This window comes from Amblyomma maculatum, chromosome 4 (genome assembly GCF_055883805.1).
Source record: "Amblyomma maculatum isolate TAMU_Amacu chromosome 4, ASM5588380v1, whole genome shotgun sequence".
Lineage (NCBI taxonomy): Eukaryota > Metazoa > Arthropoda > Arachnida > Ixodida > Ixodidae > Amblyomma > Amblyomma maculatum.
In genome coordinates this window covers 60,909,618-60,936,193 of record NC_139347.1, presented here as the reverse complement: position 1 = coordinate 60,936,193, position 26,576 = coordinate 60,909,618, and the positions used below count along the sequence as shown (strand labels likewise).

The 26,576-nt window shown below is 43.0% G+C and overlaps 1 protein-coding gene across 4 annotated transcripts in view; it reads right to left on the bottom strand.

Moving 5' to 3' along the window:
- Window positions 1–3,382: 3,382 nt before the first annotated feature.
- Window positions 3,383–26,576, bottom strand: part of LOC146191200 (uncharacterized) — a 51,726-nt gene continuing 28,532 nt past the window's right edge. For 3 of the 4 annotated variants that reach the window (XM_084601686.1, XM_084601685.1, XM_084601688.1), the window contains 6 exons: window positions 26,044–26,090; window positions 23,851–24,045; window positions 15,247–15,535; window positions 13,126–13,166; window positions 10,299–10,476; window positions 3,383–6,061 (listed from right to left, as the gene is read on the bottom strand). In XM_084601686.1, the coding sequence (XP_084457812.1) occupies window positions 5,937–6,061; window positions 10,299–10,476; window positions 13,126–13,166; window positions 15,247–15,535; window positions 23,851–24,045; window positions 26,044–26,090 (875 nt within the window). In that variant the 3' untranslated portion in view covers window positions 3,383–5,936. The remainder of the gene's footprint in view (window positions 6,062–10,298; window positions 10,477–13,125; window positions 13,167–15,246; window positions 15,536–23,850; window positions 24,046–26,043; window positions 26,091–26,576) is intronic. The other variant, XM_084601687.1, reaches the window with a different exon arrangement.

Sequence of the window (26,576 nt, the reverse complement as noted above, 5' to 3'; positions counted from 1 at the left end):
AGGGATGCATTTTGATTTTACCCTCCCATCTCAAAACCGAAACCCGAACTGTTAGGGCCTGCCAACTCAGATATGCCATATGGTCTCGTGGAATCGCACAGCGGGACTACTGCACAGTTATTGCAGAGCCATGTCACTTGCGGACTACCACTTGCCAAAGCCCTGTCCGTGATTTTTCGCTCCTTACGTCGACAACGCCGACGCCGTTTTTTTTTTTTTTGTTTTTTTTTTTTTGTACTCGGCAATGGAGCATTTATCTCTGTTGCAGTAGTATTTGCATGTTATCTTATCTTATCTTATGTATATATTTAATAAAATGCGGGCAAACGACGGCTTAATGCGCCGTGACGCTGGCCAAGCGTCGACCCGGGGTCATGCCCTACTCTGCATTACCTCATTTTGGCCCGTTTGTGGTGGGCCGTGTCGCTTGTGCTTTTCGAGCGCATCCCAGGCCTACTGGACGGCCCATAGTTGACTGTCCTTGTCTGTACTTCGCACAGCACTTTGAAGTTCGGGCGGGTATGTCTTGGATGTAGCTTCGGTAGGGAACCTGGCACAGTCCCACATGATGTGCCACTGGTCCGTCGTACCCACTTGACATACACTGCACATATCACTCGTGTAGATGTCTGGGTGAAGAACGTGTAGCACTGTCGGGCCAAACACCGCGAAAAAAGAATTCGTGATGATCTTTACCAAGCGCTTTTACAAGGTCAATTTGAAAATAATTGGCTAATCTCGTTTTATCCAAGTAAAAATGTTCACGGAACAAGTGTGATAGATACTGCACCTTACATTCCTGTGAACCAAAAAATGTTATTATTATTATTATTATTATTATTATTATTATTATTATTATTATTATTATTATTATTATTATTATTATTATTATTATTATTGATAATAATAACAATAATAATAATAATAATAATAATATTATTGTGTCCCGCCGCGGAGGCTCAGTGGTTAAACGCCCGACCGCTGGCGGCTGCGTTTCGATGGAGGCAAACGGAGAGGCGTTGGCGTGCACTGTGCGATGTCAGTGCGAACTTCAGTTGGTCGAAATTTCCAGAGACCTCTAATGCGGTGTTTTTCGTAGCCTGAGTCACTTTGGGACATTAAAGCCCACAAACCAAACCATCACCCGTAGCCGAATCAGGTCAGTGACCGTGTACGTGTGAAGGCGGATAATGCCCGAAAGCGCGGTCGGCAATTCCCGCTTTCGACACTCTCAAACTTCTACACTTTGTCAAAATTGCCGTTTTTCGTAATAGTGGTAAATGGCCCTTGTACAGACGTCCGCAAACCTGTCTAAAGCAAACTGTTCGTGCGCTCTAAATTCTATTTGCGGACGTCGGTACACCAGTTTTCAGTGCTCTTCCATTCTCGTGATTACATTGATGGCATCTTCCCAACGGCATTGCGGCTAATGTGCGTCGGACGGACCGTGTACATTTTTTTTTTTTTTTTTTTTTTTTTTTTTTTTTTCAGATACGTCGGTCGAATCCGCCCGCTGCGTTTTCGTGCTGTGGCTAAATATAGTCGGACGGACCCGGTACTTTCTTTTCTTTTTTTTTTTTTTCCCAGGTATGTCGTTCTTGAAAGTTCAACGTATCCACGAAGCTTTCGCATAAATTCGGTACCACGGCGGTGTTGTTGATCCACTATTTGTCGTAACTACATGGCAAATCCAGGTTAACTGACACAATTGCACAATTAAGTATGTGTCGCGTTTTGATAGCTTCAGCTACTATTTTTCTCGTGTTACGCACAGTCCGAAATGGGACGATTGGTGTCCGATGACAAAATAAACTGTTAGTTTGTGCACGTATATGGGTGTGAAAAACAAGCGCGTCTTTTGGTTGCGATTTTCCACCAGAAAATCTGGATCCGCATCTCTTTCGCTCGTGCGTGACGAAGCGGCTAATGACGGGGCGGTTCGATCGGCGCATGCTAATTAACTACGAACCTAAAGAGGTTTAAATTCCATACGAAAACGAAATTTATCAAGATCATAAAGCTGCATGCTGAGCACTTGTCTTCCCATACCTTCTAATACCCATGAGGCCTTCCCTAAACACTAGTGAACTACAATAATTTATTAAACAGCCAAAGAGCATCGCTGTTCGTACGGAAAGGGATCATTCGCGCTTCCAGTTGTACGGTCGTGCACTGCGGTGCAGAGCCTTCTTAGCATCGACAGGCTCGGCGACCTGATGCATGGTCATTTAATGAGAAATATCGCCTTCTCTCTGTCTGCATCCTGAGAAGTACTAGCATATAGCATATTTCATGCCTATTGCAACGCACTTACGGTCAGCCGGACGTGTTCTCAAAGTACGGTGTAGTGCATACCTTTTATATGCCGACGCCCGATCTTCGGAGGTCGGTGTAGGACCGAAGCCAGCGCAAATGCTAGAAGTACCTAGCTCGCTTATATTAGCAGATAGAAGTGACAGTATAGTGCAAGGCGAACTGCCCATGAATGAGCGGGTATCTGTGCTGGCGTATGTCGCGTCGCCAAGCCGCCGCTTGCATGCAATATGGCATCATGAAATGTATACCTTGCACCGATTTTTAACCGTCACCACCGACATTCAGACATTTGTCATATCGTGAAAAGAGTTTTAGGAACCCACTCTGGTAAAAGTCTGTGCCCTGTAATGATACAACAAAGCTACACGCAGCAAGGCTCACACAAGATCAAATTAATCGCCTGGGATTAGAGAGACAAGATCCCCCGGCCTACAGCCCAGATCTTGCCCCACAAGACTTTAACCTGTTTCCTGCATTGAAAGCCGTACTGTCTTGAAACTTCCGAAACAGTGCTGAGGTGGAACAGGCTGTGCGACAATTCCTTGCATCACAATTGGCACGGACTTTTACCAGAGGGGGTTCTTCAAACTCATTGCATGCTATGACAAATGTCTGATAGTCGGTGCCGACTGTAGAAAAATTGTTCCAAGATATACATTTCATGATGCTAGCCTATATTTGGGGGCAATAAAGTTTCCGCATGAAAATAATTGACAAAACTTACTTTCAGAACATTCTTAGTATATTGGTTTACAGGAAAGGAAGGGCACAGCAGGCGTCACATTTTCTTCGTGGACACTTGAGCCACATAGCAACTCCCACCACTCCTCCGCTTGAAGGTCAAATCTGGCCAGCCTATGACCTTGGCTCTCGCTAGGCCAGTAAAGCTTTTACTTTAATACATACTATCTAGAGGCAGCTATTCTTGTTTCTAGCTTAATTTTATTGCTTAATTTGCAAGAGCAAGTACTGAAAGGCTATATCGAGCTCATTTTTTTTAATGCATAAAAGCTCTAATGGACAATAAAAAAAGTTGTACAACCAAATAAAATACATTTCAAATATCTAATGTTTCAAGTATGTTTATTTCCAGAAATGTGGCATAGAAAACCTGAATACTGAAAGTAAGGCAATCTTTCACAGGGAACAAGATGCTTTTGCAGGCAGTGGAGCTACTTTGCTTCTCTCTGAATAGAAGTCTGGACACCCCCAGGCACCACAGGTTGCAAAGCTTCAGTGCCAGAGATGAGAAATGCAATAACAGATCACAAGATATAATTAATGAGAAGTGTATACAAATAAGGGGTAATGACATTTAAGCCTCTATGCCTGAGGAGTGTAAAAAAAGACAGAACAAGAACAGTTATGTAATTATTGCCTCAAAAACAAGGCCACACCTTAGGCCTGTGACAGAAAAGATATAACGTGAGGAAAAACACAAGTACAGTATGCAGGACATGAGGAAAATGTGCACTCACAGTGCGGCCAAGATCACAGAATAATTTGAAAGGAGTCTTATTCCCTTTTTCGATGCACAGGCAAGTGAAAAACACCATTTCGACCAGCTAAACATGACATCCTCAGTATGAGCACTGAAGCACAGTTGCACAACACAAAGCAAAAAGCTCTTGTTCAATGAACCCCAAGTACCAGCCACCACACAAGCAAAATCATAAAGAAAATTAATAAGGTGGTTTTAAAGTGTAGCAACATGTCAGAACTAGCCAATGTGAACATTAATGTAATACAAAGACCATTAGACCACAAAAAGAAAAAAGAAAATTCCTGAATGCAGCTGCTACTCTACACAAGATATGAAAAATAACCCAGGTGTCACGGAGGAAAAAACATTTTCATGCAAATCTAAGATTGCTATGAGGTGTGCACATGAGTTCTGAATCAGCTGTGAGTATGCAATGTCCCAATGAATAAGCTGTGAGTGCTCAACGTTCAAGTATACATAAAACATCAATAAAAAAAAAATATGCCACAAGTGAAATGAGCACAGACAGATGGACTAGATTTCAGTAGCTGGTCTACCCAACAATCAAGCTGCCATTTCTAGAACTTGATACTTATATTATACATGCTAGGTTCAATTTTGGCCACTTCTTTCACCAGCATATATAATCACTCACGTCAAAACTGCACTTTTCTCTGCTTCAAATCGAAACATTATTTTTGACTAATGAAGCTAGGTAAATAAGCTGTAGTGTGCTCAATGTTAAAGTAGAAACGAAGCATCTATAAAAAAAAAAAAAAAAAATCCATGATTGAAATGAGCACAGATGAATGGACTAGATTTTTGTAGCTGGTATGCCTAACCATCAAGCCATCACTTCTAGTATAACTTAAGGCTGATATCATGCAAGTCAGCTTCAATTTTGGCCATACATTTCACCACCATACATATACACTCAGTTCAAAATTTCCTTTTCTGTTTGAAACCAAAAACACCATTTTTGACTAGCGAAGCTAGGTGGTAATGCAATAAAACTGTGCACTCAATGTTCAAGCTACATGAAACAACAAAAAAAGACACCACGATTAGAATGAGCACAGATGAATGGACTAGATTTCAGTAACTGGTCTGCCCAACAATCAAGCTGCATATTTAGCAGAACTTGAGGCAGATATCATGGATGTCAGCTTCAATTTTGGCCATACATTTCACCACCATTATAATCACTCGAAGACTCTACGACCAAAATGAGCACAGATGGACGGACTAGATTTGTGTAGCTGGCCTGCCTAACAATCAAGCCGCCATTTCTATTAAAACTTGAGACAGCTATTATGCACGTCAGCTTACAATTTGGCCGCGCATTTCACCAGCATATATAATCACTCAGTTCAAAATTGCACTGTTTTCTGTTTGAGATCGAAAACGCCATTTTTTATTAATGAGACTAGGTGGCAAGGCAAATGCTGAGGTTCTTTAGAGAAGGAGATTCAAGCATTTAATGTTTACATCAGCATTGACGACTAGAAGCTTGCTTTACTAGAAAACTCAAAATGAGCAGCAGTGCTATAAAGGCACAATGAAATTCGACTAGGCTACAGCCTGTCAAGGCACACACAACTTTGGACTCTGTAACAGCGTGAAAGTAGATGCCAGTAGTATCACAGGAAACTTGATTGCACTCACACAAACTAGTGGTCCCCCTCCCCCCCTCCCTCCTCTCCCACTGAAAGCTTAAGCTCCCAGTTGGAGATTTTAACACATGGCCAAAAATTTAAAAAAAAAAGCAGGAAGCCTTAGCGCTAGGCCCAGGGAAGAGTATTTCTTTTTTTGTTCCTCTCCAAAGCAAAAGAAGAAAACATTAAAATTAGGTCCTGAACGATTTTCTGAGACAGACCACTGCTTGTCAAATCAGAAATGTAATAATCACTGATGCACATCACAATAAGCAGTGTATAAGACCTTATTGAATGTGGTGTTCGGACCACAATCAGCTGCATCTGATAACTCACCACAGACTGAGTTTACAATGTGTTACGTCATGAGCTAAATAAATGCAAGCTGGCATGGCTGACTAGGGTGCGAGAGGTTATGCGGCAACCTACTGGCCTTAAACCAGAGATTAATGCCAGCAAGATGCCACGCACGGCACTTGCAGTCAATTCTGGGGCTGTGCGACAGTGGGTGGTGCCATGTTGTAGCCATGAGGTGGTGAAGGACCAAAGGAGCCGTTGTTCACTGGAGTCCCAAAGTTGTGTGGTGAGGAGGTCATGCAGCCGTTTCCTAAAGGAAAAAAACAAGCAGACACGGGCAACTTTTACTTCATTTCAGTCCTTTCAAAATGCTATGCATACAACTGCGCAATACCGCTTAAGTCGCATGAAGAACGTGCCATTAACTAAGATGCACACATTTTGTTAAAAGCTATAAATGAGAATACCGAAATAGCTTCAAACAGAGAAATAAATCTGGTGATGTCTGCTGCAGGTACCAACAACCGTTTTTGCTTACAGCAGTGCTCCTGACAGCAGCGCAGCTTTAACCCTTTGACTGTTGAATGCTACGGAAAAAAAAACTCACCCCCAGTGTCGGATTTCAGTGTTTAGCGTAGTACCCATACGGCAAAAAATGCTGTGGGACGGAATGCGGCCGCAGTACCAGTACAGCAAAAACAGTGAAAGGGTTAAGTATGGTGACATCTTTGGTTGTGAGGTTTTCTGTTTTGAACGCATTTTAAAAGCAAATCAAATAATATTGAAGAATAAACGTAGCTGTAATTTACTGAAAGAGAAAAAAAAAGGCTTTGAGTTGATATGAACACAAATGCTAGTACTTGTCTATAGACGCTGTGGCATAGTCATAAAATGTAGTATATTCACTTCAGACGCTCCGAACAGATGAGATGTTAGTAGCAGCGAAAGGACACAGGATGGCAGCATCATCTGCTACAACTTTCCTGCTCAATTTAAAATATAAATTCCTGATTAATCAGCGAGTTCTTCCCTCAATACAGTAGACTCTCGATGCGTTCCTGGTTCATACGATTTCCCGTTTCATGCGCACGAAATTGCAGGCAGTAAAGCCTCTCCCATAGAGTTACACTATTTTTCTCCCGGTTAATATGTTCCTGGATAACACCAATTCCGAGTTACTGTGTTCCAAATTTCGACAAATTGTGGTCGTATAATACGTTTTGCGATCAACCGGACATGTGCTAGCATGCGTTTTGAGACATGGAAAGCTTATCGACAGTGTTCACCCGCCACAGTTGCTTTCCTGCAGTGGCCAGGTGCAGAGGGGCGAAGCACCAAAGAAAGCCGACATGTGAGGTGTTAGTTCCCGCGGAAACGCGATATCATGAGGAGGAATGCGGTGGCTTCTTTGTGGTGCCTTAGGGGAATAGGAGTGAACCATTTGATAATTACAACTATTCACTTGCATACAAGCGGCTGTGTCTGGGGGATGCAGCATGAGCAAAAACATGGCAGCTGCAAGCTATCACGATGGCTTCTCCACACGTAAATGTTGTAAGGAGGTGAAGCATCCGGAAACGATCCCAACTCTGCTTTGCCTTCTACGAACCGGATTTGTTACTAAATCTCTCCCGCGCTTAAGACAACGCGATTACGGACAGAGTTCTGCGAGAGATAAAAAAGAGGCTATGAATACTGGGTGTCTATCAATGCTAATCTATACTTCTATGGAGTGAAAGCTTCAATGCCTTTCTTTGTACCTCAGTCAGCAGTAAAAAATTTTCAAAATCAGGCGGTTCAGATCAGACGTTTCAGAAACGTATCAACGAGGTTTTGCTGTATTGCCATCAAGTGGTAAGATCTATTAGAATAAGCCAATATGCTAATACTCGTCTCCGGCAGTAGACTGCCTCTTTAAAGGACAAAACAATTCCACCTTAGCAGAGATCTCACAAAGAAAGAAATTAGCATAAATCCTCGTTCTTGTATTTTAAAGTTATGGTCAGTTCTTTTAGACGCTCAGTGCTGTTGTTAACATATCTGAACTAACAATTTCAAGTGCAGTTTTCTTTGCCGTGAGGGGAGTGCTTCCCATCCCCTGCTCACTTTTCATCTTAGAGCAGCTCTCCCCTCGCTTCTACCGCCTTAGAACAAACTTTGCCACTCTATTTTGTACACTTTCGGTCTGGTCAGTTAAAGATTTTTGGTGGGGGTCTCACACACAATGAGCTGTGAACTTTAATAGGACAAGCTGTCTGGCTAGTTGGTGCTGATTTACTGTGGTTGGCAGTGCTCAGTTACACGGACAGAGCACAGAAAACAGAAATGACGACATAGGCGCTGAACTTCTAACTTTATTCCAGAACCACCTCACCAAAACACTGTTTATATACCCGAAAAAGTGCCGGCTAGAGGCAATTTTCGACGCTCATGGTGACAATAAGTGACTTCACAATTGGAAAAGTAAAAAATCTAAGAAAAAAAAAACAAAAAGATCCGGAAGGAACAAAACCCGAAGAAGGTGAGAACGACATAGGCAAGTCATTTCTAAGATGCCAACACGTGAAGCAGTGGAGTAATTTGACCAAAAGAATTTTTAAGAACTGGTCCGAGAACATGTAACTAAAATCATACATACACACAGATCAGGAAGGAGCACTGGCAGTAATGTACAATGGGAACAAAATGGGGAACAAAAAAATGAGCAACAAATGAAGCCAACAGCCAAATTCAAAGATGAAGAACACTAAAAACAAAAGATGAAGAAGAATTGTCAATTGTTGGCTTCATCTTTGTTGCTCATGGGAGTTTTCTTTTTTATATTTCATTTTTTTGTGCTCTTGACGTGCACTTTCTTCATTTTAGCTTCTCATTTTTATATTTTTGCCTTGTTTGGAAGTTGGTTTGTTCCATTGCGCATTATTTCCTGCCATTACTTATATGTGTATGCATGATTTTAGTCACATGTTCTCGGAACAGTTCTTAAAAATTCTTTTGGTCAAATTACTCCGTTGTTTCACATGTAGACGGCTTAAAGATGACTTGCCTATTTTGTTTTCACCTTGTTCAGGTTTTGTGCTTTCAGGTTTTATCTTTTGGTCTTAACTTTTCCACTTGTCATGTCACTTTTTGTCGTCGAGTGTCAAAAATCACCGCTAGTCGGCGCTTTTTGGATATATAAGAGATGTGTCAGTGGTTCTGGAATAAAGTTAAAGTTCATCGCCTGTGTCATCATTTCTGTTTTCTATGCTCTGTCCAGCATACTCCAGGATTTGCTCAGCAAATGAAACATAAGCAGTATTCTTTAGAGCAAGAGGCGAGTATTTCAGATGTCATTGAATGAAACAATGCCCTCTGGAAGCCTCTACAACAAACATCATTGACATAGGCAGTACAGGAACGATCACTTGAGTAGTGACACTTAAATATTTATACTATACGATATTGCTGGTTAATATCACCATTCAAAAAATAATATGTTCGTATTTTTTTCTTTCTTTTCATGAAGGACCGATGGATATATTTTTTTATTTAGTTGCATTTTCCACTTCTCTCACCGTGAGACAATGCCATTAAAGTCAGCCTGTAAATCAAACACATTCCCATTCATTGCTTATTGTTTCGTACACAATGCAATCTATGGCAAACAAATATAAACTTGAAAATATCTTAGCAGGAATGTCGTTAATAAAAACTTAAATTTGCATCCACCCAAACGCAACCATATGGCTACAAAGGAAAGTGATGACCAGCATTAGGATAGTTATATAGCATTAGCATAGCCATAAGATATGCTAATCAATAATCTCTCCCTTATTATAAGCCTACCCTATCTTGGGGGATTCCTCTAAACTTTGGACTAACTAGCAGAGCCGTCTAGCAGCATGTTTTGACTATAATCAGGTAAGCCTCAGCTCCGCAGTGAAGCTGTGCCCTTGTTCAGGACTGCCACACACAATTTCTATTGTGATTAAAAAAAAAAAAAGCCAGTTTTCAACGTGTTTAAATAGGCTTAAGTTGTCAAGCTGACTCTAGGGAACAAGGTCCATCTTGCTGTAAACTGATGTCATTTCAGCTGGATTTATGGTTTCCAGCTGGAAAGCTGAGATTTCCAGTTAAATAATCCAGCTGGATACGTTTTTTTTCTTTCACCTGGTCGGCACTTGCGGCATCACAAAAGACCGAAGGCACTATCTTCCAGTGGTGACTTTGTTGTCAGCCTATCAGTTTGTTGGTGGATAACATGGCACTGCACAAATCAGCACGGACAAAAAACGAAAAGTGCCTCATAGTGAGACGACATGCAACTAAAAGAGCCACTACCCAATCTATACATGAATTGAGCTTCCCACCCACATGCATACCACCTAAGTTGACGCCCTCCCACCCGATCTGCTTATGCTTCTTTTCCACTCTGACACTGGTTTGCAGGGCACAACAATTCTGAGCACCTTTTCCATCACCTCTCTCAAGCCAAGCAACAACTTAGCAGGCTAGGCTTAGGAAATGGCCACCCAGCAAGGAAGACAAAAAAAGAGGATCAAGACCTTCACCGAAGCCATTTGTAGGCACGCCGGCATCTGGCACACTGCATCTAACATCAGGCACAACAGTGCTGGAATCGGGCATGTATGGCACACAGGCCACGCTGAAGTTGCCATTGTAGCCCTGCACTGGTGGGACGACACAGGTTTGCATGGAAGTGCTGCACATCCGGTAGTAGTACTGGGCACAAAAGAAAACACAGCATGTAAGCCGATGCGACCTGGAAACGAAAACAGCATTGAAACGAACAAGATATGTAGCAGAAGCCAAGAGTCTTTCAAACCAAGAAGATCATAGGAGAGCACAAAAACGTTTTGCGATAAAGTTACGAAACACCTTCCATCGCTATTTTTTGTTAGATTATCTGCAATCCAAATTTATTACTCAATCAATTCTTTTGCAATTAATGCTTCAAACACTAGAAGTACCAATATTCTCTTACAGTCTTCATTGCTTTTAAAGGCAGGTGGCTTTTTTGTGTATGTACCTTCATGAGAAGAAACAAAAAAGAATAGACAGAGTCCTTTAAAGGGCCTTTGCGATGAGGGCACCCTGGCCACGACTGCATGGCTCCCTAGCCTGTTGTATGAGCAAGCCTTCAAGAGGTTACAACAAAATGGACATCCAAGTTGTTAAATTTCTGTTAAATGTTTCTGGCATTTGAATGCATGTACAACAATGTGTGCATATGTAGGATTGCTGCATGCAGCAATCCTAAAGATGCTGAGGCAAATAAATGGCTCAAAACAGCATCAGACGAAGAGCCACAACGAAAGTCAATAAGAAAACCTACTTTTTCCCTATTTTCATTATGCAATATGTGCATGAATGAAGATGTTTCCTTTGATGTTAAACATCAAATATTCTTTGCAGTCTCAGAAGGTCACATGTAGGGACAGCTTGTAATATTACGATGGCATGCACCTAAATGTCAACATGATTCCTCAGCTCCCCCCCTCCCCCCCCCCCCCCCTCCCCACCAAGCTGTGCAAAAATTCCTCTTCTCTGATTCTGTAACAAAAGATCACGGAAAGAAACCTCTATTTACGCACGCACATATGCTGCAAGGAACTGAACAAGAGGCCTGCCATGTTTCAGTTACTAAACACATAAGGGAAACTAATGCAAACAAGCATTCAGCCGGAGATACTTGCTAAGTAGCATTCTGCATGGCTTGAGGAGTAAATTTAGCAAAGAAAGAAACAAAGTCTGCAGCAGTTATACATAGAGAATTCTTGGGGCCTTCAAAGCAAAGCCAACTCTGATCAATACAGTGTCGAACTAGCAAGTTATGAAACCGATGAAAACAAGCTGAACAAGTCTGCCATGGAAAAACAGAGCTATGGGAGATCTAAGAAAAGCATGAATCACAACTATTTCCAGAAGAAACAAGTTACACGTGCAAAACAACATTAAGTTACCAACAGTAAATATTTTGGGCTTGCGTCTGCCCAGCAATGTGCTAGTACAACCTTCAAAAGCAGTTCACTGAGGTTAAATCTCCCCTCAAATTTTGTATGTAAACTGGATGAGTGCTTCAATGTATTGCCCTCCTTTATCTATGATTAATACCTTTAATGCACCAGTCTTATTTGAATACCACACCACTAAGCCACAAGACACTTGCAGTGAAACCAGGGTATAGCAGCAAGGCAAGGAGACAACCAGCAACATCCCACAGAAATCATAATGCGAAAGTAGGCAGGTTGGTTTACAATCAGGCAGAAAAAGTGATTTAACCAAAAAATTCACCAGTTTCACTACTCAAGGAATGAAGTGAGAAGAGAATAATATGAACTGAGCATAAATAATATGAAGGGCCACAAACTGGGCTACAAATACACAGTGAGCCCCATGAAATCTCACTCGCACTGCATGTCATGTGTGCATGCTGCAAATACTGTCCCCAGTAAACATGCTCACAGACAGAAATTCTTGTGAACTTGCAAATGGCTTTTCTGACTTTGTATATAGTAAAACATAAGACACCAAGGATAAACCTCAGAGTTTGAAAAAATAATCACCAATGTCTAACATTCACAAAGAATGTGCATGCAGTTGTATCTTTTTTTTAAGTGATGTTTATTGCCCCGAGGCATAAAAGCAGTATGTATTGATGGATGAAAGAGAAAGACAGTCACAAAAATTTAAAAAAAAAAGAAAAAGCGAGCCGCTTTAACAAAGCTGAGGAGCGAGCTGTGATCAAGTCCCTGCATGCAAGCAGTACCCATGATGGTTAAACAAAAAACTGCAGGCATATGAAGAACACAAGGATAAAGACATCACTGTCCTTGTGTTCTTCACGTTCATATTTGAACCACATAGCTTTTCCGACAACACTGCATGACCGACCTATCCAGAAATGTGCGCTATTGTACATGGTGGACTAATATAATAGCAGTAACATCACCCCAACTTGTCCATTTGTCTCCTTCTAACACAGTCCACATATAAATGGACATTCCTACTTCTAAATAATTATTATGCAGGTAAACGTCACTAGGAAGACAGCTACATAGTATGACACACCATATTATATACTGTAAACCTGCACAAACTGTTGCTAAGACCACATTAAGGCCGGACACAAAAAGTTACATACAAATACAAAACTAGAAAGTACTTTGCTGCCTCTTTCAGAGGTGAAATGAAAGACCAAAAGACATTTCTTGAAGAGAATCCAGGACATTTCAGCGAGTTTATAGCAGCCTGCCAAAAGCTACAAGAGAGAAATGTAATAATGCAAAAACAGAGATTTGCAAGAACAAGCAAGGAAAATACCAGCAATAAAGTGGCTTAAATAAAAAGATGCTGAAGACAACAACATACGTCACAGCCAATGTTGTAGAAGAACCGCAGGGTCGGGGTATCTGTAAATTGAGAGAAAGTAAGCAAAGTGGTAATTTTAGCACATGAAAATAAAGTGGCACTCAGCAGGCTATTACATACAGTAATAGCAAAATATTACACATCACACACTACAAATTAACACAGTATAGGACTCTCTTACTTAAAACTGCGCAGGTTTGCACTGTGCGCAGAAAACATCGGTCAAGAAATGGCGATACCTCCCCAAACAACACTACACAATCTGTAATCAAAGCTGCTGTGACTGTGTTTCAGCACACATAGCAGCAAGCTGTGGTGCACCCACTTTGATTGCTTAGACACAGGTGACTTCACGAAGTGCGGTTGTCACCAATCTTTTCATCCTAATAGCAGCTGGCCACACTGTTACAAAAGATCACTGCATACCTGTTAGAAGACTAAAGCAAACCGCAAAGCAGTTGGCCGCTGTCTCAACAAGCTGATAGTACAGGCTACCTTGAAGCAAGAAAGAAGGGGGATATGTTGGCAGGATATGTTGCGAAGCACATTACACAGCAGTCACACCTTAACTTGCCAACAGTGGAAAGTGTTTCAGTCCGTTCCTAACTTCATCACTGCAGCATGGCTTTCCTCCAGCCATTTTGAGCAACAAAAAAGAAAAAAAAAAAGCACAAGCTTGCTTGTAGCTTGTCTTGTCGTCCCTTAAATCCTTTGATATGGGCTGTGTTCTGCTGACTACCGAAATAGAAGGAAAAATAAAAGTAAACACTACAGTCTATCCCTGTTATAACGAAGTCAAAAGGGGAGGGGGGGGGGATCGAAAATGGATTCACAGTATTCACAGTATCCGCTATTTCGTTAGATCTGGACTGCGGGAGAAAAAAAAAACACCGAAAATTGTGACCCTCAATTTTTTAGACGCTTGATTATTCGGACTTATTCGCTGCATCGAGACAGGCTCCACAGAAGTGACGTATATAAGCACCTGAAAGAAATGCTCCAAAATAGTGAGTGCCTCCGTGCCCTGTATTGCAGTGGCGACGCAGTAACAATGGTACCTCTTCACAAATGGCACCGCCGCGTTTTGAGGATGCTTCACTACATCGACAATGAGGACTATGCGAAAAGCATCTTTAAACTGCGACAATTCAACAAATTCCTCATGGCAGGTTCGCTTCCGCGTCTGTACTTTGTCCAAGCTTGCATGTTCGTCCGCCAAACGCCGACGGCAGTACAGCCATAGGACGTCAGTTGTCGCCCGTCATTTGTGTAAACACTGCACGGCTTAGAATGGGCACACAGCTGCTGACCCCCATCCTCCACTATGTGCCAATCATAAGTTTGTGTAAAGTGACTTTTTTTTTAATTTTGATTTTTTGGGCATTTTGCAGTCCTAGTGAGCCCGAAAAATCTGTCACGACTGTTGGCAAATTGATTTATCATCACTGGAATTAAGTGGTGCTGTGTTCCCTGACCACATTTCGTGAGCGCCGACCTCTGCATAGTGGCCTCCATGCCAAATTCGAAGTCAAGTTTTGCTCCGAACTCCCAAGGAACATCCACAGAGCATCAGCCGCTGCGGTGGTCACCAGCTCGCGACTCGACATAGCCGAGAAATCAAGGATCAACAGGGGCAGCAAGCCAAGCTATGCAGTGAAGCAACCTTTCACTCCGCGGCAGTGCAGACGACTAGGAGCATGCGGCAGTCAGCTGAGTTTTGCTTTTATTTTTGCAAAGAAATTTCTCTGAAAGGCGCAAAAGTGCTCCAACCGATAGACTATTTTTCACTTGCTACAAAATCTCTTACGATGCTTTTACTTACTTCATTAAAACCATACCCAAATTGCATTGAAAATGCAAAAAATGCCAGTGGGAAATTGAAGTCCCTTCGTTATAACCGCTATTTCGCCATAAGTGGCTTTGCTATAGCCGGGCTAGACTACAAAGTACACTTCAGAAGTGATGTTAACACAACTCACAGAGGCATACTATTCTTTTAAAGCAACTGATTCTCCAGCAGCTGGCAGCAAATGAGCGTTGAAGACTGTCAGAATATGGTGTAGAAATTTCGAAATGTACTAAGTTACACAACTTCCAAGGTAAGATGTAGAACACGCTCACCACTGGGAAGGTCTCTGCCCTCGGAGTCATTCGATCGTTGGGCAGCAAGATTAACAGTGGGTGCCGGCGGGTCGATAGGAAGCACAATGCTGGCGAGGGGCACTGCCGAATAGGAGGTGACCAGTTGCACCTGCTGCTGCTGCTGCTGCTGTGGCTGTTGCAGCTCTGGCTTCTGCTGCATCATTGAAACTTGGCAGCTCGGCACAATCACCTCACTTGCGCAAGTGTTGGGAGCTGTTCCTGGGTTCTGATGGGGGCTCATTCCAGGAACCCCCGGTGAAGGAGCACCCTGAAAGCAAGAGCAGAGCGACAACAGTACGAAAAGTTTTGCTTGGTTAACATACTTGCAAACACAACCCCACTTGTGCAGTGTCTTGAGTCTCTATAATAGAGGCTTAGAAAAAATTTACCTGCCTCAAATGGTGGCTTGCTTGCTGTGAGACTGCAAACAAAGCTATCACAGCAACTTTTCTCTCACTGCAGGTCTGACAGCAGTATACTTACCTTATTCGGCTGCATGGAATGCAGCCCATAATAATAGGAGACCAAAGGCTGCCAATGCTGAGTTGCCACTGAAAGATACTGGAGGTGCCATCTTTGTCCACAGAAGAAAGTGCCATGGCACAAAAGGTGCCAAGGCGAGAGTTGCAAGACGAGGTCCTTAAATATGCTTTATTCTACAGATAACAAACAGCACTGCCACTGCCCTTCAGCAGCAGCCTGGTGTTGACAGCCTTCAGTTCCTCCATATCAGCTGAGCTGACCTCAGAACAGCCTGACACGGATTTGCATCATGCACAACTGAACCAGGTCAGTACCGTTTCCAAACTTTTTACGCGACAAAAGTTGGTACGGTATGTGAGCTCCGTGGGAAGTTTCACTAAAAACAAGCCAGCTGTTAAAGACTTTTTAGAAACCTCTAAAAGGTGCACAGAACACTATATTTTATGTCTAGTTAATTTACTCTTCTGCGTTTTCAAATTTTAATTAAACAAGAAATGTCAAAAAATGCACTTACAGAGCATGCAAAATAGATAAAGCAGCATATACTCCTTAAAATGTGTCCTATTTTCCTTTGAGCAATACACTGAACAGGAACACAGCAAATATTGAGGCATAGGGAAAAAATGAGAGAGAAAAATGTTCTTGCTCTTTATCTCAGCACTATTTTTGCATTAAATTATCTCGCACCCTTCCCAGAGTACAGCCACCCCTCAACGACTTGACCTTGAAATAGAAATGTGCAAGTCCAAACTATCAAGGTCCTTTTTAATACACGTTGTTCAAATCAAGAAAGTTCAGATTAATCGAACTTGTAAAAAAAACTATACTTATGCTCAGTGGCATCGCATGCACCTTCTTAAGTGCTGCTTTTCAAATAAAATCGGCGTGTTCATTCCTCCTGAATTTTGCATATTGTCTACAAATTTTTTTTAGCCCTTGATTACAGTTGGTATGAAATGGCCGAGTTTGTTATAACCACAACATTTTTGTTATTCTTCTTGTGCGGACTCCTTCCACATTATACTTGTAGCCATGTAATTTACGTATAAATACGGCACTTCAGAACACCCACTAAAAATCCTCTTCCTATATTTGGGAGAGGGAGAAGAGGGAAGGAGAGCGAAAGGCAACAGGTGAGGTAGTGGGAAGAGCAAGGAATACAAAACCGGAAGGTGGTAGCCACAGGGATAACCCCCAGGCCGCATACTGCGGGTGGAGGAGGTTATGACGAGGGCTGAAGAATGTGAAACCAGAGTATGGCACTACCAGAAAAAGCCAGAGGGTGGCTACTGTGAAAGCAGAAGGTTACGGCGAGAGTGGAAGAATGCACAACAGGAGGAAGAGAATGAAATGCAACGGAGGATGCGCTGGAGAGTGAGAAGCGCAGCTGTGTTAGGACCCGTGAACCCAGAGTAAGACACGCTACTCCTAGGTCACACAGATTCATTCAGACAGCACGGCTAAAGCTCGGCTTTGTATCTATGCTAGGTAGTAAAGGCTCTCCAGAAAATCGGGCATTGGTGTTGCCAGAGTTGTGAGCAAGAAATCCCGACGATGACTCTTAGGCCACATGCTGCCTTTACATAGGCCAAGTCTGTACTGCTTTTATAAAATTTGGATTTATATCTCTGTCAGGGGGGTCTTTTCAATAATGTGGTATCTTATGACTGTATGCTAATGATGGTTGGTTTGGCTGGTTTTGGGGCTTAACGCCTCAAGGAAACTGAAGGCTATGAGACTCCATAGTGGAGTACTCCGGAAATTTCAACCACCTGGGGTTCTTTAACATGCACTGCCATCGCACAGCACATAGGCGCCTAGCTTCTCGCCTCCATCGATAAGTGGCCGACGTGGCCGGGATTCGATACCGCATCCTTGGGCACAGTAGCCGAGCGCTCTAACCACTGCGCCACCACGGCAGGTGCGTATGCGAATGAGTGTGTATGCTAATGAGTGTATGGGATAATGGAGGCAAAAAGTGCGAGCAGTGAAGTGAAAGGACATGAACAAGAATCACCAAAAGGAGATAACAAATAGGAGCGATCAACATTGGTAAATCAAACTTTATTTAAAGGTGGAGCTAAGTGTCCACCCAGTTTCTTCACCATAATGTGGTAGCTAACGACTGTATGCTAATCTGAATGAGCGAGATAACAGAGGCAAAGAGATTGGTGACTCAAACTGCAGCAAAATGCATGTAGTACGTGAACCAGTATTTGCAAGGGGAGCCACAGAGGGAAGCCATTACCATTGTCACCTCACACCTTTAGAGGCACGACTAAAGCCCCTGAAATATTTCTGCGGTGAAATAAGTCTGTGCAGAAGAGAAATGCACTCTTGTCACCAATGCGCGGCTACAGACGAGGCCACCGAGACATCATGCTGGCGCCTCCTTTATAGCAGTTAAGAACTAGAAAAGGAGTGAGAGTCAGTCAAAGGTTAGTTATTTGTGGGAAAGTGTATAGAAGCCTGTAACTGCACATGTGCACATACAGTACAACCTCGTTAATTCGAAGTCATCGGGACCGCGAGAAATCTTCGAATTAAGCGGGTTTTCGAATTAACCGAACACACCAAGAAATAAGACTTAGGCAAAAAAATTCGTTGCAGGAACGCGTTACCTTTATTCGGCATATTTTGAATTACTACTGAAAGTAATCAGAGATGCTGGTTTGCCGCGTCCGGTAGTTTGCGGCTCCTAAGGTCATGCTCTCGAGTTGGTCAAATAGACGAAACATCTCTGAACTTCCACCGCGGCACTCAACAAAACTGCGGATAACTGCGGATAACGACCAGTAGCGGCAGCTTGTGTTTACCGCACATGTTTGCGCCGAACAGCACAGTAATCCTGTCCTTGGCCTGTTTCCTACCCTTGACGGCGGTGTTCTTCACTGCAAATGTTTTTGTTGGCAGCATCTTATAAAAAAGTGCAGCCTCGTCAAGGTTGTAAACGTCGTCTGCACCGTACTCGCTAAGCAGCGGCGCCAATGTGTGGTTTCTCCAATCCTCGACAACGCTCTCGTTAGTGCTACCACTCTCACCACAGACGGTGAGAAAGGTTAAATTATTGCGTTCTTTAAAACGGCAAAACCATCCATTGCTGCACTTAAATTCCTCGTGCCCAAGTTGTAGAGCTAGGTCGTTGGCCTTCTCCCGCAGTAGCGTTCCACTGACGGGAAGGTGGGCAGCGTTTGCTTTCTGCAGCCAGCGAAGCAGAGCAGCTTCTACATCTTGATACGTGGGAGCCCGCACTCGTCACCACTTCAAAGAATAGGTCTTGCCGTAAGCCTCTAGTATTTTTGACTTGTTGCTCAATATTGTGGACAACGTCGAGAGGGGCACGCCATGCCTTTTGGCCAACTCGGTCTTCGAACAAGCGCTCTTGCCTGCTTTCTGGATCAAGCAGAACTTCTGCTGCAGCGTTCTGCTGCAGTCTTGTACTTTGGCATTTCTGCACCGCTACGGTCACAAAGCTAGCACTTCTTCACAGTCCCGCCAAAAAAAACGGCACAGTAGCCGACCCCTAACCACAGCGCACAACACAAAGAAATGGCGCAGGCGAGACCGGCGCGGCGGTGGTGGTGGCGTACTTGCAGCGTCGGAGGCACGGGGGAAGAGTGGGCGAAGCACACCAAGGGATGGAGTGGGGGTGAGGTCACGTGATAAAAACCGGTATGCCCGCCGTGTTGCAGTGAAGCATGTCTTCTCCTCTGCAGGCGCGTGTTTCGGCGGTGCGCGAGGCGCACTGTGGACCGATTTTTGTGCAGAGAGTGCTCCGGCTGGGGCTCTTCGCCTATAAATCATCACCATTACTATGTGGCTTTGCCTCGCGGCTCCGTAGGGCCGTCGTTTCGCCGGGTTTGCGGCGAAACATGGATCAGGCATTGTCACATAGCAGTCCAAATTTTCGAATTAACCGGGCTGGCGCAGGCCGCCTGTTCGAATTATCCGGCCAAATTTACATTGGAAAATACGGGACCGCAGAAAACCTTCGAATTATCCGGGATTTCGAATTAACCGAGTTCGAATTATCGAGGTTGTACTGTATGTCTCTCCAAAATTCTTTACCTCAGTATAAACCATTTTATGACCCTCAGAGAAACCTGTTTGACTGGGCTGTTAAGAGGGGTGTCGTCAACTCTTTCCTTTGCTACAGAAGCAGTCCAGTGCCCCAAGATGGCAGCGCTCTTCACCCTTCTATAAAATCGTCCATATAGCAAAATCAAAATACCTTAAGTGCTGTGCTAAAATTTAGAATTACCGAGTATCGTAATCCTCGGCCCATTTATTTTAACGTTCTGCCCCTTTGCTTTGAAGCCACGACAGCGGGTGGCAGACACTGCATTCTAGCATAATGCAGTGTGCCTATTCAAACATTTGCACAAGTGCGACTGATGACAATGTATTTTATGAGCAGAATTTGCCAAAACTTGCAATCCTCTAGCCAGGAATCCATTGTATCTAGTAACATATTAAGCTAAAGAAAAGGCGTAGCTCAATCAAACATTTTATTTTTTTGCAAACAATTATGAGCCCACAAATGGGAAACCATATGAGCCAAGAACATAGTAATGACGTTCTAGTTTAAATATCTTGGCACTGCCATAACCAATAACCTCTCCAGGAATGAACATCCAGAACCTATATTTAATAATGCTAATGGCTTGCTTGCTAGTAACTTGCTGCATTTCCTTGAAAGTGCTGCGTGGGTTCCCCATGGATTCTGCTGCACGGGCTTCACCACGATTCACAGCAACTGAGAAAGTTCATCTTATTCAAAGGGGATGCAAAACAATTCTCTCAAGCCATTTTTCTTTTTTTTTGCATTGAGTTCTACATGAACTGGACGGACCACATAGTCTCATACCATTAATATTATCTGAAATTATGTCTTAACCAAGTTCACTTTAAAAAAAAAACTGGCTGTATTCATCCACCTTGTCTGGCAGTCATACTCAACAGGAGGGCATTCTTCCTTAAGGGGAGACGCGGGTCGAAAAACGGCGATTTTCAGTAAAAAAGTCACTTTTGTGATTTTGACTGTTTCAGCAACACTGATCCTTCCTCTTTAATATATAAAAAAATCAGAGCCGAAAACAGTCGCGAAATCATTTAAAAAGTCTGTTAAAGCACGCAAGGTGGCTAAAGAAGGGGCAGATACGACCCATGTTCAAGCGCGTGACGCGTCAAATCGCGGCGTCGCACGCCACTGAAATTTTGCAAGGCGGCAGGCCTACGCTTTTTCTCCCTAAAGCTGGCTTTGCCGCTTCACAAACCCCCAGCAAGTAATAAAAAAAAAAAAGTTTCGCCGCCCAAACCTAGCATTTTCACTGGCCATTTAAATCACGTGGTGCGATTTCGACCACGCCATTGGCTGTCAGTGTTGGAAGCGGCCATAGCTCGTCTGCTCTTCATGCGACGCGTAGCTCGCTGTCACGCTTGCCCGCTAGTTTTCTTTCGGCGTGTTTTCAAAATTTCATGCATCTTCGTGCTCGTCGCTGCGATAGAATCCGAGAAGAAACGTGACTTTCGGTGTCGAAAGTACTGATCAAACCACGCGTTCAAGGGAAGTCACCGGCAAAGTGAAACGGCGTGCAGTGGAGACGTCCGCGGAAGCTAGGCCTAACCTCGGCGGAGGCGACACTTTTGACAGCTCAAAGCCGGCTGGGCACTGAAGTTTCAGTGACAGCTTAGACGATTTCATCAGTGCATTGGATAAGAAGATAAGGATCTTCGAGCGTTGAGGAGACCTAGTACGGCGAGTGCCTTTATCGGCGAGATCGGTGCCGCGAACGCACTGGTGAGCGAGCAGCATGTCGGGAGCGCGGACGCTGCTAACTTTCCGTTCGCGAGTTGGCCAAGAAGTGAAAAGGACTCTCGTCGTTTCTAGAGCTGCGTTGCAGCAGTGCAGCGTGTGCCACGTCCGTTGTGTCGTAGTCGTGCGCGGTGTGCAGCTCCGGTGGACGACGCCCTTCAGCCAGCCCGAGGGAGATTTTTGCCGTGAACGTCAATGCAGGGGTTGCGGCGCTCGTTATTGGTGCTGGATACAATCAACTTTCCCGATTTTGTGTGGTTCTTGGTTTGCCGAAACAAGTGCACCATAAGGAGTTTAATGCCATAACTAGAAATGTGCACCTTGTGGTTACAAAGCAGTGGCTGACAGAAGCAAGGTCTCAGCATCACTAAATAGCCAAAAAAGCACGCCTTGAGAATGCTGCTCACAATGTCACTGTGGGAGCAACATATGATGCTGGTGAATTCTAAAACTGTGCACTGTATCATAATATCCTGGCCTGCATTGTGTGCAATTTTCATGCAGATAGTGCTGCTACAACAGCAATAAACAGCTTTTGTATCTTTAAATCACATTTTTCTCGAATTCGTATTTTGGGCCGAATATGAGTTTTGTGCACAATATTTTATGTCGTTATTTTAGTTCAATCAACACCAAATTTGGCATGCATAATCTTTAGGATGTGTAGAATGCAAGTATCTAGGTTTAAATGCAATCAGCAGTATTTTTGGGCATGCAAATTTAAAAAATTATCTGGTGCTAGCCACTAAAAACAAGGCACCAGATATAAAATTGTCTCAAAACATTGCATACCAAGGGAATGTTGCTATGTTGCTTATTTGCACTCAGTGGAGTGTTGGGGACGAGAAGAACTAGTTGGCTCTGCCCTACCATGCTTGCTGCTGTGTACAGCAGCTGCACAAACATGCATTGTTTTTCACTTATACATGGCATTTAGAATATGAAAACATTAAGCTATTTTAAAACTAAAAGCATATTTAGAAAGAGGAGATCAATCTCTATAAGTGGTGCAATTTTCATTCACCTAGCATCAATATTAAGAAAAAAATGTTTTCGAGTAGCATCTCCCCTTAAGATCAAGCCAGCGTGAACGTAGCTATAATAAAAATTAGTATCATGCAAATGACAAAATGCTTCATTGTGAGTCTGAAACAGGACAGTGCACCTACTTAGCAAGCCATGCCATGGACAGTACAGTCATGTACTCTAACCTGCAGACTCACCCTCCCTGTTAATTGTAGTGTGCCCCTTTTGCACATCAAGGCCAATTTACCATACACCACTCATCAAAATTTTAGTGCTAAAGGTTGGTACATTTCAAAAATGTGTGTACTGAATTTCAACTGTATAGCACTGAGACAAACACCTTGGCTTAATTCCACTAGATGATCATGAAACTGCAATTGGCCCTAGCATTGGCCACAAGAGGCTGCTCCTTACTTGCTTGAGCACAGAGCATGGAAAAGCCAACAGCCACAATATTTATTTACTGTGGTGCAAATAAAAGGGGTTCTATACAGTTCCTAAACTTGTCTCTCTACGTGGCCGTCCTTAAGTGATTATGATTCATCTTGCAAATATTAGGCTGTTCTGCAGGATATTACCCAGCATGTTCAAGAGTGCAAAGTGTTTTGGTCTCTCAATATTCTCACATTTACCCACCACGGTTGCTCAGAGATTAGGGCCTACTATGCAGGAAGCCAGGATTCAATATAGGCTGTGACATACATATTGTAACAAAGGCAAAACATAAAAGGAACCCGTGCGCTGTGCAATGTCAATGCATGTCAAAAGTATCCCCAGTAGTTCAAATTAATCCACAGCTATCCACTATAAAATCCCTCAAAGCCTGAGTAGCTCTGGGACATTAAGCCCCTCATACCACATACCTCCCTTCTATATGTTAAAGCACATACACACAATTTAGCATTTCTTCTTGCCACATCTGATCCAAATCTGATTTCAGCCAGGCACTGTTTGCACACTAGATACAAACTATGCAACTATTATTTTTAACTTTCCTTTTTTTTTTTTCTTTAACTGATTAGATATTGGACATTCGATTCAGTATTCAAAGGGCACTTTTTTCCCATATTCATATCGATTCGTATTTGAAAATTTCACTATTCGCGCACCCCTAGCAAATCCCTAACAGCAAAATTTACTATCTCATCCTCATCATTTACAAAACTTTGCAATGTGCGTGCTTCCAAAAGAGTACAACCAAGTCCTTCTATTATTATATAAATGGTGGTAGCACGGGGAGAGATGAAAGCAGAGCTCACATATGCATAGGGAGGAGAAGGGACATATTCGTAATGTGGTGACACCGATGAACCCAAGAGTGCTGGCTCTGCAAGTTGTGATGTTTGGCCCAGCAGCGATGGGCCAAAGACTGTAGAGAAGTTGCAGAATGGATTCTCAGTCTGCTGGTTGCTTGGAGGCGGGCTTGGGAAACCAAGTGCAATTCCATTCGGATCCTGAAGCAAAAGACGATAAAGATTAAAAAAACTGAAAGCAAACAACATACTCAGCACAACACGTACACAGGCGAAAAAGAAAAAAAAAGGCCTTTCTTTTTCCACGTTTCCTTCCATTAAAGAAGTATACACACCAAATATATGCACGCATGTTTTTTTCAATGCACTGAAATGATGCATCTGACACTAGTATATACACGAATTAGCCCACGGTATTCGCCTCTGACTGCTAACTAATTCATACTTGAATTTCTTCTAGGTTTAGTTCACTACAAAACATCAGTCAGGCTGCTTCAGGGGCACGAATGGCAGCAAATGCTGTTATCAGCATGCCGTTATACAGTCGATATCGGATATATCGAATTATTGCTTATATCGAACTCCTAGAATGTCCCCTTGAAACTTGCCAGGCAAGATAGGTATAAAGCCCTGCTTTAACCATGCTGTATGAACGTGCCTGCATGAATGTGCCGGCAGCACGTCCAACTCGAGATCCAAGAGCCTGGATTCTGGTCTCGCCTTGCACCACATAATTAGCAAGGCTTCAGTAGATGCTGCTAATTCGGACCATTTTGGCAACGTATCGAATCAATGAGCCGGTTAGACCTTGTGAACTAGTCCTTTCGCACTGAACGCAAACAGCAGAAGCACTGGGCTCAAAGCTAGACCACGCTACCAGACCGCATACACTACAGTGTATGCGGTAAGAGTCGCACTATGCGGTAAGAGTTGCAGGCACTATGTATGAGTCGGGTTCGCCTTCGCAGTTTGCAACAGCATTAAGGTGGTTGGTGCCCATCACGAGGCTTACATTTCAATGAAGTCGATACGCGAGGGTCAAGCGAGCCACATGTAGTCATGAATGTAGAGTTTCAGCAGGCATTCTACTACTAACGTTTTGTGTCCACTGTGACAAAGCAGCATGAAAGGAATGGTGCCATGCTAACATTGCTGCTCAGGTGGCTGCTTTGCTGTCTATTCAATGGGTAGTCTTGTTGCATTTCACCAGTGCGTTGTCGCACCGGGGAATAAGCTATGCTAGCAATAGGTGAAATATTTTCTGTGACAGTTATGCGGGCTCCGTGTCACAGAGAGCTCTGTATCACTGGCATAGCCAACGAATGCATCATTTGATTGGTGACTGATTAATTCAAGGAAGTCTGAATGGTCCGATTTTATCCATAATTTAACTTGGCAGTACACAAAAAATATTTTATTTGAGCTGTACTCAGTTTTTGATATTTGAATTCTCCTTACACCAAAATTTTGTTATTTGCATAGCTCTGGTTTTGAATCACCATGCAGTTGATGCAACAAGACAGTGGCCTGGAATAAGGTTTTCGTGCAGCGCAACAGCCCACATGTACTGCAGCATTGGTAACCTTGGCGAAGGCGAGTGATGTCAGTGTAACAGTTAATGCCATACCGAAATTGCATCGCTCGTAGTGCAGCATTGAACTAATGGCGAACAATTGCCCTTAGAGTTCGCACTTCGTGCATTCATGCCCACTCACCTGCGCACTTGACAATTCAGTTCCACGCCCAGAACATACGGTCCAGCTTTGTTTGTTAGGCAGCACATTATGCTTCCGAACTCACACAAACTATGGTCGCATATGTCACATTTCATTCTGATAATAAGTACACTGTGCGCTTGAAATGCCAAACTTGATAAAAGAATTTCTTTAGGCAACTACAGATTGGAAGAGGTCAGCAGATCTCGGCACAAAAACTGCAGTATTTTCAACAAGATGCTGCAGCTCCGACTCAATGAAAAGCCTTTAAAATACTAAGGCATGCACATGCTCTGACGCATCATGCATCACGCTTCAGAGTTCTATTGTAAATGTAGATACTATATATTCCCAGTTTCTAACTGCAGGCATCAAGAGTAAGTGCAGTATTTAATTCCATGCAGCTTGTATGTACAAATAGCAGCTTCTATGGACAAAAAACTAAAAAAGAGAAATAAAGCCAGCAGATGAAGACAGAACTCACATTGATGTCATTCTTGAGGGGGGAATCAGTGTAGCTCGGAGTCATGTCTGGTAGCCCAAAGAAGCAATGTTTAGGCATAAAAAGCAACTTTTCTGCAGCTCATTTGAGGCAATTCATTTCTACAGGCTGAAGTTTAATGTTGGGCTAATCTCGTCTTTGAGGTAAAAAATACTCAAATTACAAACATGCATTTATAAATGTAAAGGGAAAAATGCACATCAGTGGTGCTCAAGTTTGTCGATGTCAATAAACTCCTTCAACTCCTTCTTTAGCATAAAGCAGATGAGTGAGCACTGCACACATATTTTCAATTTTTATTAGGGGCATGCAATCATATTCGAAATTTTGAATAAGATTCAGATATGTTTGTTATTCAAGTTGTATTCGTATTTGAGAATATCTGAGATTCAGAGTTTTTGAACATTCAAGAATTATCGACTACACAGAAAATTTTCAAATTCACTGCACTATACATGCTTCACTGCAGTGGCTGACCATGCTGATAGTGCAGTGAAGCATTATCATGCGGACGG